The 15,719-nt window shown below is 42.3% G+C and overlaps 1 protein-coding gene across 1 annotated transcript in view; it reads right to left on the bottom strand.

Moving 5' to 3' along the window:
• LOC113026480 (DENN domain-containing protein 2A) overlaps positions 1–14,278 on the bottom strand; it is a 32,795-nt gene extending 18,517 nt beyond the window's left edge. Inside the window, exons 1-2 of the mRNA XM_026175321.2 lie at positions 13,862–14,278; positions 441–527 (exon numbers count right to left, since the gene is read on the bottom strand). Coding sequence (XP_026031106.1) covers positions 441–526 — 86 coding nt within the window. The 5' untranslated portion in view covers position 527; positions 13,862–14,278. The remainder of the gene's footprint in view (positions 1–440; positions 528–13,861) is intronic.
• Between the last annotated feature and the right edge of the window lie 1,441 nt (positions 14,279–15,719).

The following is a 15,719-nucleotide window of genomic DNA, read 5'->3' on the forward strand; positions in this document are numbered from 1 at the left end:
ACTACTGGCATTAACCGTACAGTTATTTATTTGGGGTGGCTGTGGTTCAGGTGGTAGAGCAGGTCATTTTACCAACTGGAAGGTTGGTGAAGTGATCCACGGCTCCTACTGTGTCAAAGATACTGAACGCCCAATCAGTTTCCCCGAACACAACCATTGGAGTGTGTTTGAATATCATTGTGTGTGTGATTAGGTTGCAGTAAAAAGTGAGTAGAAAGAAAGTGTATAGGTACCAGTCTATTTACCATTCGTATATCGAAGCTCCTCAATTAATTTCATAATGACAGATGAGTGTGTAACATCAAACTTATTACACAGAGGTAAATGTCCTTGTTTAGGAGGACAAAACAAACACCATACAAGTTGGAATCAGATACCATACTACACGATATCACAGAAGCAAAATGGCAACCTATTCAATTGTCTTTTAAGGCACCCACCCGTTGACTGATTGGTAGATGCAGTTGTCAGTGTTTGTACAGAGCAGCAGGGCCCTCCCACCGGTCATGGTGCTAGCAGCTGGCATCCTGAGAAGACAGGTAAAAAAAAAAAGAGAGAGAGAGACGGTCAGCCAGTCAGTCAGAAAGATGGAGTGTCTATTAAAAAGGAAAACAGAATTATATTTCAGCTTGCAGGTCAAAAAGTTACAAAAAAAACAGTATAAGCAAAAATATTTCAGCTTGTATTTTTTCTCATAAATAGGCAGACATATAGATTGATGAACGAGGACTGGGTCAAAAGAAGATGCTCCTTTCGAGGACTCTCTTAGGGAGTGGTGTGTGAAAGTAAACTACCAAATGGCTCAAACAAATCTCTTATTTTAAAACTCCTTTTTGAAGACAGCTGCAGAAAAGCAGACCTCACAGACTGCATGGAATACCACCAAACTACCATTCCTCACTTGGTCAGTAATTGGAGAATAGCACTGAAAAACGCCTAAACAGCCAACAGGCATATTAGGTTCCCATTAGCCATGTGGCATTATGGAAAAATACAAAAAAAGAAAAGAGAACCACACTGTAATGCAATTAAGATCCATTAGGATTATATCGGCGGTGGTGAGACAGGAGCACTCAACTTTTTATGTTATCCTCAGCGTTTTGCCCTTTTTTGCATTTGCCAGATCAGATTTCTGATGCACTGCAGCACACACACACATTTTGTTTTTGCACATTACTCCTTTCATTTCTGACAAGAGCTTCCGTAATTTGTTGTCTATCTTCCAGCCACACATTTTCCTGCTGTTGTTTATCACAGGAAAGTAGTGCCGATGCGAGGGTGAGGGGACGTGCTCAGTTTTAAATTATTACTGGGTCCATTTGTCAGCGCACAATGAAACCAGATCCACTTGGAGCGCAGCAAGGCCATCCATATGCAACACTGAACTGGAGCCACTGGTGCACAGTGCTCATTGCTTGGCCTGTAAACACTGGTGGAGGGCTGGCATGAAGCAATAGGCCCTGGCCTTTTGCTTCTGGCAAGTAGTAGTAGACGCAAGGAAAAAAAGAGATAGTTCAGGGCCAAGTCCTGCTGTATTCATGCTTTTAATTCTACAGTAAATTCACAAAGCCACTAATACATGCATTGCCACCCTGCTGCATAGCCAAACACAAAACCCCATATGAAAATACACCTACATAGACTTCTACATCCTGCCAAGGAGTCCATATGCCAGGCCCACACGCGGATTTATGTGTTTGACTTCTACCACATGTGCTCGGATACTTAGAGGTGTTTGCAGGCCGTTAAACATTTCCTGGCCTGGCTCTCCCTCTCTGAGGGGTATGTGAGCCAAATTGACCCAAATTCCACAAATTGTTGTCCTAACTGCTAGTGAGGGGAGAGACTCCAAAAAAAAAAGTCAAAATATCAAATGAAAAAAAAGTAAATTGCAAAATAATATAAATAGCTGAACTCTTCCCTGAGCTAATAGCATAAATAGCCCTCAGGTTTTTGCTTTATGTGTTTTCCTCTTTGAGAATGAAAGAGCAAATGGAGTATGAGGAAGAGTTGTGGTCTGGTCTGATTAGAAGCTGACCACAGGAACAATGTGTCATCCTTTTTAGCTTCTAGCTTTTGCCCACAGCTCAAGCCATTCATTCTTTTGTGTTTAGCTCCCCATCAGTCCGAAGCCTAGCCCCCGAGGGAGGAGGAGGAGGAGGAGGAGGAGGAGGAGGGAGGTTTGCATCAGCCATCCACTGGCCTGTAGGCCCAAATTATTTTCAGCTGTGAGCTGAGCGGGGTCACATGTTTGAGGAGAAACATCAAGTGATTTTTTTCTTCCTCCCCCACCTGATTATTTTCTTCTTACAAGAAAACCCCAAAAAAGAAACGAAGAATAGAAATCCAGCATGGAAAAGAGGGTGGGCGCGGAGAAGCATGAAGACTTCCACAGGGATGTTATGCCGTAATTAAACTGTAAAACTTTTACGATTTAATTCTTTTCTGTGTTGCAGAAGGGCGTTGCATGTCACGAGGGGGAAGGGGGTGGGGTGGATGGAAGACAGGAACAGAGGAGAGCAGTGGTGGTGCAGCTGGAGAGACAGGGGTTGTCAAAGCCAAAGAGGAAAGTAGATATTGCAAAGAAAAATATGAGTATACTGTTGCACTGTGAAAACAGTGCATGCTTTTAGGCTGTCCCACTTCATTGTTAGGATCCCCAAGGCCAAAATTCTCAGCCTTAAAAGGTAATTTGGTATTTTCACGCGATTCTGTCTTACTGGATTCTAACATTTTGACTGATGCGCTTCCCAGCACTTGCCTGAACCTGACGAGCAGCAGTGTATTGTATTCACAGCTTGTAAAAGCGGTAAATTCGACAGCATTGCTGGTTTTACAGCATTCGGTTACTGAGGAAACTTTTCTGGGAGGGTGCTAAGGCTTTTGTCTGCAACATCTATTGGCAGCCATTGTTAACGCTGACCTCTAGAAAAAAAGATGGCCGCCATAACAATGCAGAGGTTGAGAGAAGTCATCTGCTGAGACCAATAAAAACATCACGGGGAAACTGCGACCCAAAAGACCTCTACCTGCCCCGCCCCCTTCAGCCTCTGTCCTGTGATGTGTGACAGGCTGCACATGTGGGGCAGAGGAAATGGAAGGAGTACTGTTCATCCTCAGCTGCGTGGATGACACAGGAGGGGAAAATAGCCTGGAATGGAGATAATTGTCTGATGTTTATGACAATTATGGTTTGGATACCAAGTGATTTATCTACAAACAGTACTTCTGCTGCATTCTGTCATGCACTGACTCTATTGCTGTTTCTAATATTTATATTATTCATCCAGCGATCTGAAGAAAAAATCAATGACAAAAATATATCTAACAAAGGACAAATTTCAAAGCAGTCATGGACTCAGGATGGAAAGAGTCTTGGTGGTTGGTAAACACTACACAGCACTAAATACCTTTAAACCTTTAAACCTTAAAAGATAACAGAAGCTGGTGTCAGAGGTAGGGCATCAGAGCCAAGCATCAGTTGCATAACAAACCCCGTGGGAGATTTTATCAGCAGATGGGCCCTCGGTATCTGGACACGGACAGATTCACATAAACACACCGAAAATATACCACAGAGAGAGGGATGTTGCTTATGTTGCTAAATGTCAAAAAATACACGCTGAATATAATGGTAAATGTACATATAAGAGAGAGAACAGTTTTTAAACATGTTTATGGTTGTGGTAAAAAGCCTCTCAGTTCTCAGGTATAATGGTCCAGTGCTTACCAGGTCTTAAAATTAGGTAAACACAACGAAAAAGTGACATATTGCACGGTGTAATTCTTTATTTACTAAAAATAAGCCAAAATGCAGAAGCACTCTGTGAAAATCTAAGTATAATAATAATCATTAGTAACTATTTTTGCGTGACTTCATCACTCTCTTGTATCATCATGGAACAAATTTGGCCCACACTTATTTTTCAATTCATTCGGGTTTGCGGCCATTCATTTATGCACAGCTCTCTCAAAGTCCTGGCATTTCAATCAGGTTGAGGTCTGGGCCATTCCAACACCTTGATTGTTTTCTTTTTCAGACATTCTTTTGCAGATTCACTGCTGTGCTCTGGATCATTATCCATTATCATTATCAGCTGTCAAAGACAGCTTCACATTTGACTGTAGAATACTTGCTATACTGCTATACAGAGGAGGTCATGATCAACCCAATGAATGCAAGGTGCCCAGGTCCTATGGCTGTGAAATATCCTAAATATTCACCCCTCCAAAAGGTTCACCATGCTTGACAGTTGGTGTGAGGTGTTTGTGCTGACATGCTCTGTTTGATTTTTGCAAAATGTGTCGCTGTGCATTATGGCCAAACATGTCCACTTTGGAGACACTGTTTCAGAAGTCTTGTGGTTTGCTAAGAATTTTGAGTAATCCCTACATCAAGTGTTTTTCCAAGGTATGCTGTTATATGTTATATGATATGTGTTAGCAAGCACAAAAAATTACCCAGCTAGACACACAGCAGTCCTTTCATAGATGATGCTGAACTCAATTATTTGATGACAATGTATTGATGCTTACACAAATTTTCTACGCAAGGATCTACTTGTTTGACTAGTCATATATGGTAAATGGTAAATGGCCTGTATTTGTATAGCGCTTTTCTAGTCCCTAAGGACCCCAAAGCGCTTTACACAACCAGTCATCCACCCATTCACACACACATTCACACATATATAGAAGTTGACCTAGTCTTTGCTATGAAGTGCAAATATATTTTTATGCATTCAGACAGTGATATTACCAGTCTTACTTTTCTAACTTGGCAGAATATTATTTTTTTTGTACATTTGCTCCAAAAATCATCTCAGGTGTTGATATTTGGTGATAACTTGACAAAATGTTGCTATTGGAATGAAACCTTTATCAGACTCTATGTAGGGGGTGCTGTCAGTGTTTCACTCTCTGCTTCATCAGACCTTTAAGTCACTGTCAGCAAGCTGTGGGCCGGCTGCTGTTATCAAACTCGGGAGGCCTGTCTGCCTCTTCTCTACAGCTGCTTCTCATAAAGATTTCATCCTCCTCTCCGTCTCTCTGTCCAGCCCTGCAGGAACAGCTAACACCATGACATCATCATTCCTCACTTGTCCTTCCCCAAACTTGTTCTTTTCTCTCTGTCACTGCGAAATACCTAAAAAGGACAAAATTACTCAGAGCTCACACTTCATTTCACAGATATCACAGCTTGGAGTAAATACAGCAAAGTAACTTTGGGTGGATAAACTACTGGAGTTAGCCTTTACATAACACTAAAAAAATTATTGCCCAAAATGTGAGTTATAGCAAGTAAAGAAGAGATGATCATTCATGTTCTTCTGATTCTTTCTGCAACCAAGGCAGAGCTGGAGACCGTATCCCTTACATGATGTGGTTCAGTATACGACGTGCCAAAGCCGTGCCTGTGATCAATTTAACACTCCACTGCACATTTAGCCAGGTTCTTCTGGAATGGCAAACTTGGTGGTTTTTTTCCTAACCGTCCTTCACTCTTTTATTTCTCTCTTTCATTACCGCTCTTTCATTCCTACTTAGTCTTAAAGTTGCGGGGAGAAAAGTATGATGCAGAGGAAGAAGCAAAGGGAAAAGGGGGCGGGGTTTAATACTTTGCCCACTCTCTTCCATACAGAAAGCAGAAATCATGTAGAGCCAATTTATTGTGAGGCATATGTTAGGAATCCCAACTGGCACGCTGCCTTGAGCCCTTGCAGGGCTTGGAAAGGTTGTGCCTGATTCTTAAAGAAGTAGGGCAGAACGGTTTGATGGTAAAGGAAAAAATGTACAGAGAGGAAGAGGAGGAGATGGTCTGGCAAATAAAAAATGGAATTTTATCACAACTCTGCAGTCTCCCTCTCTCTGCTTCTCTCTTTGTGTCCTGTTCAGGGCCCCTGCTGCTTTTCCAAGCTGATTCCATAGCAAGGCCTTGGAGAAAATCCAAACAGAAAGACTCTGACTATGAGTGCCCGTGTACAATATTTGGCCACGCACAGAAACACTTTTACAAGCCTGGAAAGTGCCCACTCACCGACAAACACACATATGCACACACATTGTGCAACGTGCTGTCCAAACCCATTGATAATCCCCCTGCCCCGCTGTGGTGTGTCCCCTTGGCCCTCTCCCTCCATTGTAAGAGGAGGATGGACGTGAGACAGCATTGAAACTGGGTTAGCCTCAAAAGCAGACAGGAACTGTGGGGGGATACCATAAACAATTAATTTCTCCCTGTGTGTGTGTTTTTGCTTATCAGTCCATTCTAAATATACCATTGTATCCATTGTTATATTTCTAATGTCGCATATACTGTATAGCATTTCTTGTTATTGTGGTTGTCATTTTTAACAAGAGACTCCCGATGACTGGTGTCTAGAGTCTATCCCACTGGGAGCTGGGATCATGGACCAAAATATTACCTAAGAAAATGTAAACAAATCTTAATTATGACTGGGGTGACAAAGAAAGCCACTGCAGGCGCAATTAGGGCGTGAAGGCACAGCCATGCAACAGAATGCGACACCATTTGTGAGGCTTTTTCACACATCAAGTGAGTACTTATTTATTTGTTTGTCTTTGTGCACTCATATGAATAGGAAATGTGATTCAGTTCGCCGGAAGCTTAAGTAAGAGCAACCTCCTGAAATGAAGTCATTGGGCTTTTCCGCACAAAGTGTTTCTGCTTACAAATTCACCCCATACAGTAAGAACTTGGGTTTGCTTTTGATAAATGGGACAACTTTGGCTACCACAAGGTCAAAATGGCAACAAGCAGAAGGAAAACTCCACACAAGCTCAGCAAAATCCTCCCCAAAAGTCCTTCGCACTTGATCTCCACTTGTCAAGAGTTTATAAATGATTCATCTCAGGCTTTTAACTCCATTAGAATTTGTGGCTTCCATTTTTCATGTGGTTAGCAGGTCAGTCGTACACTAAAGACTTAAATGTGATATTGTGATTATGTTTGGGAGAACGTTTAAACACTGTTTGCAAGATAAATGCTGAAAATCAGATTGATCCTCTGAGTCTTTCTTTTTAAAAACTCAACTGACCCGGTGGAAAATTGCAAAATGAAGTATTTCCTCCATCTTAACAATGGATTTTACTAATCAACAACACAAGCTCAGAGGCTACTAAGAGGCATTAACTATCTCCATCAGTGAAGAAAAGCTTCGTGAACAAAATGAGAAGAAAAAATAGAAGTGAAGGATGATGAGCCTGACTTGTAGGCATAGCAAACAAATCTCTTTTTCTTTCTATCCCCCCATCTGGGAAAGCGTGTCGTATTTCTTCTCCTTGCAGAGGTGGAGCATCTGTTCGCCAAATCCCTCCCATGGACTTGTCAGCCCCTCCTGTCCACTGACACAAAGCTCCCATCAGCACAGCTCTGACTCATCCCCAGTCTGCTCCCAATTACCCTTCTGGCTCCAAAGACCAAAGACCTTGCCAACTCATTCCAAGGCCAATTTTCAGCTTTCAGTTTGGCCTACATTACCCCCATAACATTGTCCCTGTTAAGTCCAAAATAGGGTACCTTTACAGCTAATACACCACTTTAGTTTGAGCAAACCTGGAAGAATGTAGTTTAAATCTCAAAGTGCTCAAAAAGTGCTTTTGGGATTTTCTGCATAACTAGAATGACATTTTTCAGTTCAATTCAATTCTGTTTTGTTTATATAGCACCAAATCACAAAGCAATTGCCTCGAGCCACTTCACTTTGTAATGTAACGGCCCTACAACACTAGAAAGAAAACCCCAGCAATCAAATGACCCCCTATAAGCAAGCACTTGGCAACAGTGGGAAGGAAAAACTCCCTTTTAACAGGAAGTAACCTCAGACAGGACCAGGCTCAGGGAGAAGCAGCCATCTGCCACAACCAGCTGGCGCTGAGGGGATAGAGACAGGACAAAAGACAGAACACATTTTCAACACCAAACTCAAGGAAGGAGTGTCAGAAAAAGACAATCTGATAGTCACAAACTACTCAGTGACTCACCAGATGTGCAGAGGTTAGAAATTAAAATGTAAAACATTCAGCTCCTATCCCACAAATACAATGGGATTGCCCTATGCTAAGAAACAAGGTCTCGGTCTAGGAGCACCTGTAGTTGCAGCTCATATAAATTATCACTTACATAGTAAGTATGGTCTTTGACAGGAAATCTTGCCAAACAAAAGGCAATGAGACTTTCTATTTGATGTGATGAATTTCAGCGGATGATTTCTTAACACCCGCAAGTAGCATAGCGATAGAGGCGCCTCTTACGCACACTTACTGCTGTCACACAACCATAGATGTCTATGTTTTACCAAGCCCTCGAAGAGATGGAAACAATCCCAGGGCATGACACCTGAGACCTGGCTCTGCTATCAACAGCACCCAAGGGGCCAGGATTTTACAGACATGCGAGGAAGCGTCACTTTATACGCCATAATTCATGTGGGGAAAACACATCCAACAGTAAGCAGCATTTATGGCTATCTGATATTATACTGTGCTGACACACAATGTGGGTTTCTTGAGCCTAATGGTAAAACCTTTCCTCTCGGAGAAAGCTTCAGCCTGCGCGAATGTGCTGCAGTGAGTGGACTTACACATCCTTTCAACAATAACCTGGCTTCTTGAGCACACTAACATTATCCTCTGGGCCCCTGATCAAATTTCTCCTCAAAGCCACAGTCTCTGAGTTGAGCTCCAATGTCAAAAAATCCTCTCTCTCTCTCTCGTTCTTTCTCCTTCCTGTTTTTTTCACGGTTTCATATTTTAAGGGTTTCACTTGAGAATTCCCACCAGAGATCCCACCCCCCCATCCCATCCCCTGCTCCTCTGCATGCCTGCACAGAAACAGATTTTTGTAATTCGCCGCCAATCCCTGGGGGAGCTGAAAAAGGCGAGAGCTTGGGAAAGTGCTCTTCTGGAGTGCAAACTCCAGAGTCAGAGCTGACGTTTTTGACCTCCACACACCCCTTGACCGACAACTGCGAGCCTGGGCCGAGCGCGCTGGTGGATGAAGAGAGTTTAGCACCAGCGGAGCAAGCCAAAGTAAACTGATGTAAAGACGTGCATTTCCGCTTTCGTGTCTTCAAGAAGAAAGGTGTTTCATTTTGTCAGTTCATCTAACTGATTTATAATTTCTGTATGATACCAGAGTCACTGAAAAACTTACAAAGAAGAAACTTGTGCAAAAATGTATTCTGTTTTTTTAGTTAAATATTGCTAAACTAGAACTGCAAACCAGCCAATAAAGCTTTGAACTGTATTGCAATAAAATACAGAAATTACATTATGAAAACCATAATTAAGCTGGAGACAGACAAAGAGACAACTACTACTTTCTCTCCATCTAACAAGACAGTGCTTAGATGTGATTTGGTATGATCAAAGCTGCTCTGTGTCTGCAGATTGTCTGGGGCATCTACTCATTATGTTGTTACACTTTGATGAAATCTCCAGCTCCAGGTCCAGATAAAGTATTGTTTTAATTGTCATTTTAGAGTAGATCACTAAATTCACAGGTAAACAACCTGTAAATTTAGAAAAGAGAAGAGATTCAAACTGTGCACTAACCTTTTCCCACTTTGCTTGGAATGCCCATCATAACAAGGCAACCTGAGCCCAAATCAATGAGGTGTACAGCCACATTATAATTACACTTTGAACCCAGATGGACACATTCCTTTCCAGACTGCAGCCTTCTCCACCTACAAGTATGTTTTTTACTCCCACCAAGTTGGGGATGTTAAGCAAAGAGTAAATGCATGTTTCTTCTTAAACACAGTGTTTGTAGATGTGCATGGAAAGGTTTTGTACCAGTGAGGCTGTAAACGTTCTCGCCTGTATTTCCATGTCTTTGTTTGAATCTGTCTGCGCCTGTTTTTCTGCATGTGTGTGCGCATGTGCGTGCATGTGTGTGTTCGGGTTTATGCCACACGCCGCCAACGGGCACAGGCTACAAAGCCACACGGGGCTGGCACTTTGGTTTGGATGGTGGTTGTCAGCACTGGTTTTCCCGTGATGATTTTCCAAGGCCACATCTAACAACCTGCCATCCAGCTGCAGCTGCCTCTGTCTATGCCCATCTCTCTGCTAGAGATTCACATTCTGCACCGCTGTCTATGTAAACAGCGCAGCAGGACAGAAATTCGGCATGCCATGTCCTGTTAAACGTTCCAATTAGTGTCACAGCAACCATTTTCCCTCTGGCTGTGGTCAGAGCTCTTTTTAATATAAGTCAGACATTGAAAGAGAGAGAAGATGCCAGACAGAGCGACAGCTTGCATGCGAGAGGCTGGGGGCACCCAGATTTCTCTGTGTGTATTTGTGTGTGTTTGTGTCAAGGTTACGGGTGAATTTGAAAGCTATATGGCCAGCTGCCAACTGGATAAATGACTCCAGTATCCAGTGTGATGGTATGCATTATCCGTGCATAAATATATGCATTTATGTGAGTTGAAACAGGATTCCAGGTCTCTAAGATGGTACGAATTATTCTTGCATCCGTGTGTGTGTGTGTGTGTGTGTGTGTGTGTGTGTGTGTGTGTGTGTGTGTGTGAGAGAGAGAGAGAGAGAGAGAGAGAGAGAGGAGGTATCAAAGGTTGTTTTTTTTTTTACTATGATTAAACCCATGGCCATCTAACAACATCACAGATAAATGCCCACTGCCACCACAACTTGGAAACCAGAGGAATTCTTTGACCATCGCTTGTTCTTTCAGGGTATGTCACTGTGGTAACAACGGCGGCTGTAGGAGATTGGCCTGGGGGGGTCTTTAAGTTGCACGCCACCCTGCGGAGCAGCTGTCAAGAGCAGAGCGCCTATAAGAGGAGGGGTGGATGGGCCGTAACCTCCTAAAGGCCTGCTGTCACTTTTTGGAGTTGAAAACAATAGAGGAGACAGATGTCACGGACACACACACACACACACAGAGAAACACTGCTAAAATATGCACACAATACAGTGAAACTGCAGTACACAGATATGTGCACGGGCTTCATGTGTGCACAGCTGTCTGATACATTTGCAAAACAAATCCATGAAAAGTGTGGGTCCGCGTAAAAACAGGTCCGTAACAGTTAACTTTCTTGCAAAATAGAGACCTTTGCGTCAGCACGGAGCTAAAACGCTGCTTTCCTGGATGTACTCGTACTCTAGTGAGTCATTCCAATGAATCAAGACTGATTTCTCCACTTCAGTATGCATCCAAGTAAAAAAAAACAAGCCAGTGCACTCATGAAAGATGACCAATTTGTCACAATACTAAACATCTGGTGTTTCAGAATTCAGGACCCCCCCCCCCAAACACACACACACAATGAATACATGCTGATGAAACATTCTCTGAGTAGATTTAAGCCCTTGTGCTTTGCATGTGTTGATGTGTCTAAGTGTGTTTATCATGAGGGAACACATAGATGGACGCTGAGTGAAAATAACATGGATATGAGTGTGTCAGGATTTTGGTGTGAAAAGTCAAACAGGGAAAAGTGGAGCAAATGGCTGAGAGCAAAAATGAGTAACAGAGGAGGGGCATGACTGAAAAATAGGGAGGGTAGAAATCCTGTGTGATGAATGCAAAGTCACAAGTGCTGACTTTTCCTCTACAGTGCATATTGTCTTACACCGCAGCCATGAAGGCAATTAGCCTCCGATCTTAACTCAGAATGCAAAAATCCAATCTGCCAGGCCAGTGTGTGTATGATAGTAACACTACTACCAGACACAAACACAGAGACAGACACAATGTGTTTACAGGAAAAGACTGCAGCTCACTTATTATAAGTTTGCTGACTAGCAGACAGATGGTCCCTGTGTCTTTATCTCCAGCTCTATAAACCTTCTCTCTGCAACGCTGGGGGAGTCAGCCATTCTCAATTCAATAAACGTCCCAGCCTTACCCATTTAAGTGAACCTAAAGTACAGAAAAAAAAAAGTTTGGCTGCGCCTCAGTCAGAAATATAAATATTCCAGTGCTGCATGTTCCAAGGATTTTGTTCTTGGGTTTAATGATCACCCAACAGACTGAAATACTCGAGGAGACTTGAGGAATCCACTGGGATGGATTATATTGGCTGACTGATAGCCATCCTTTGCTTACAGGACATGGCAGACGATCCTTCAGTTTTACAATCTGCTTTGAAACAGAAAGTACTGTATCAAACTTATTATTGTCTCTTTGACCACTAGTGGCATAGTAGAGCAGTGTTTTTCATCCTGCGTGTGCACGCCATAGAATGCGTTGTTTTTATGAGACAGAAGTATTCACGTTTGGATAACAAGGTGGAGCGCAAAGTTATGAGCTAATGCTACCACGTATGGTTGGTAGCTGCATCTTTAGACTACATAGGTGCAAAGGACAGACAAATATAACCGCCTTATATGGGCATTTCTACTTCAACTGGCTTTCAACACAAAAAGCAACCATATTTGCTGAAGGAAACGGAGAGGAGATGTTACGGCTGGCGTTCCGCTTTCTTGGCAATACCACATATCATCAGTACAACAATGATGGAAAGATGAAGTTTCTCCAGCAAGTTTCGGAATATTTCCAAACAAATAAAATTTTGTAATGTTGTTTTAAGAGGTAGGAAATGCATTCAAGAATTTTGCTGAGAAAGAAGATAAACAAGACTGTGTTTGTTTACAGTGAATTTAACATCATGGTGCTTTTTTTATTATCTCCTGGGACATATCAACATATTACAGTAAGTTATAGTTTAACAATAATTCACAACGGTGACCTCTTTATATGTAGGTGGTGATTTTGTAGTATTAAATACTCTTTTTACAGCCATGCCACATATTCACTTTGCAGCATAGCCAACATTGTGATGCACTATATTTTCATTCATTCTTTTTTTAAAAAAAGACTCCTTCTGGTTGCTTTCTGTTTCTCCATGGTTACTGTGCAACTTGTCTATATATTTAAAGAGATACTTAACAGCTATTGATGTGGATATCTACATAATCCACACTGTCCTGTGAACCAGAGTCCAAAGATAAAAGGTTGCTAAACAGGAAAAACTGAAAAGAAGAAAAGTACTGTTGTGGACCTCTGTTTAATGACTACAGCACATACAGTATATTATAACATATGAACTGCAGGCTCTCAAGTGTAATGACATTTTATCCCAGCTCCAAACTCTCACTAATGCATACTCGTGCATACAGATCATTTCCCGATATTGGTAAGCTGACATTTTTCTGGAACTACCTGAGGTTTCCACCCAAGCTTGCCCCCTCACAACAACACAAGCAATGCATGAAGAGGTGCCTTTGTTCACCACGAAGAATGCTCATCTCACTTATCCCCTCTTTTCTGTCTCTCTCTCTCTCCCTTAACAAGCCAAGTTTGGAATGCAGCACACACTTTGACCATTATCCAAATTGTCACCAGACCATCTACCCACACGCTGTTTTCATTTAATAAACGCTGAGAGCTGACAACCGTTGAGCACGCATGTGCACAAACAGCTCACAGAGGTCCAGAGAGCTGAGATCCGTGGACTTGATTCAGATGTTTTTTTGACTGACTATTTGAGCAACACTCAGGATACCTTAACTGCAGCCAAAGCAGTCCGGGATAACCGGTGACTCATAAAAATTCAGAGGAAACCATACCCTAACTTCTGTCGTACATATTGCATTGAAGAAACATGGACGCGCTTTCTTTATACAAACAAGCATTATATGTGAGGACGACTTGTAAACGCACAAAGATTGCTTTAAATCCTTTGCCAATACTAATTTAAAAAAAACAAAAACCAAAAGTAGCAGTAGCTTCCCAGGAAAAAAGTTTTCACTTAGTTCAGTAAAAACAATAATTTATAGAAACATGTGAGAAATGAAATCTTACCTTTCTGAGCTGGGTGAGCCCTGGTGAAGTGCTCCTGGGGCAGTTTCTCATTTTGCGAATCCTGACCCCGCAGAAGACAGCATCCACTTGCATGCTTCCTTTGCATCAGAGTATTTTGCCTTTCTTCCTCTCTCTCTCTTCCTGAAGTTTGAGCAGCCTTACCCCTGCCTCTCACTTCTCTCACTTTGCATTGCCCTTGTCAGTACCTCCCACGTATACACACAGAAAAAAGACACTGGGTGCAGGGTACAAAAAATACTCTGAAAAAGTCACAAAGTTGGGGATATGCCTCCTCCTCCTCTGTTCTTCAGTCTTCTGCCTGCGAACTAAAACCTTTACGGCTCCTTATGCCGTAAACGCACACTCAGAGACTCCCTATCTCTCAGTGACACTGACTCGCTCTCTCTCTCTCGCCCCTTCTCAAACTTTTCCCACCCCTCCTTCCCTCGAGCCACCCCCTCCCCTTCTTCCTTCCTCCTCTCGCTCTCTCTCCTCCTTCTTCATTTTCCATCATCACCCCCCTCCCCCCCCACCACAACTCCTCCCACCCACCTAAACCCCCCACTGCTGAACTAATCTGCAGCTGGCCGGGTGATTGGAGCCCTGGTTGCTAGGGAAACCGAGTGGAGGGGGGAAAAAACTGAAAGAATGGCGCAGGAAGGGCCAAAGCTGAGCGCAAGTGAATACATAAATAAAAATCCAACTCCGGGAGCCAATTAATCAGTTTTATCTTCTCAAAGACTTCACATGTGACCAAAAATCAGTGGCAACAACAACCACAGGTAGTTAAGTGCTCCAAATGCTCAGTGTGTGTGTCTGTGTGGTAAGATTTCAGAGATTTCAAAGAGAAAAATGGTTTGAGCTGATTACTGACCTATCCGTGTTAGGAAATACAGACTGAGGAATTCAGCTCCTCATCTTAAGCCCAAGGCAGCAGGGTAACTCAATGATCCTGTGGAGAAAGCAGAAAACAAGACCAGACAGGCATACTGATGACCAGGGCCATTGAATATTAACTTGTTCAAACCCACACACACTCTCTCTTTAGTAAGTGCATTATTGGAAGCTTAAAGACATAAATTCTTCCAAACCTGTCAAAAATCACACATGAACATGCAGTGAAATAGATGTTAAAGAGGCCTAAGACATGTCACATCTTAGATTGAAAAATGTTACCTAACAGCAGCACTGCTCTGTGAGCGCCTGCAGGTGTTGTATACTTTAATCAAGCATTAGTTACTTTTTTTTTTTTTTTTGCTTAATGGGTCCATTAAAGTTGAAATATGCTTTATTGGTGTGACCGTTTCTGTATACAAGAATGTCAAAGCGCCAAAATATGAAAACATATTTAATGTAAAGTTGTACAACAGTCAGGTGTTGACTCTGGGTGATTCATGTTTCAGAGTGTGTACTCTGTGGTAGTTTTTTCCACCATAGATAACTAATAACACACATACACTGCTGTTAAAAAGTATTTGCCCCCTTCTGAGTTTTTTTTTCTTTTTTTTGCTTATTTGTCTCACTTACAGATTCCATCAAAAAATAATTAATGACACAAAAATGCAAATGAGTAAATGCAAAATGTAGTTTTTCGAGCGTTTATTTTATTTAGAGGGGGGAAAAGTTATCCAAACCTTGTAACTGGTTGTGCCACTCTTGGAACAAACTGCAATCAAATGTTTGTGATAACCAGAAGATAAGGAGTCTTTCATAACACTGGCTCATTGGTCCACTCTTCTTTGCAGAGTTGTTTTAATTCAGTAACCCCGGGGGGTTTCCGAGCATGAATAGTCTGTTCAAGGTCAAAAGGCCAAAGGATCTCAGCCAGATTTAAGTCTGGACTTTGACAGGGCCACTC

The sequence above is a fragment of the Astatotilapia calliptera genome, chromosome 7 (genome assembly GCF_964374335.1).
Source record: "Astatotilapia calliptera chromosome 7, fAstCal68.1, whole genome shotgun sequence".
NCBI lineage: Eukaryota > Metazoa > Chordata > Actinopteri > Cichliformes > Cichlidae > Astatotilapia > Astatotilapia calliptera.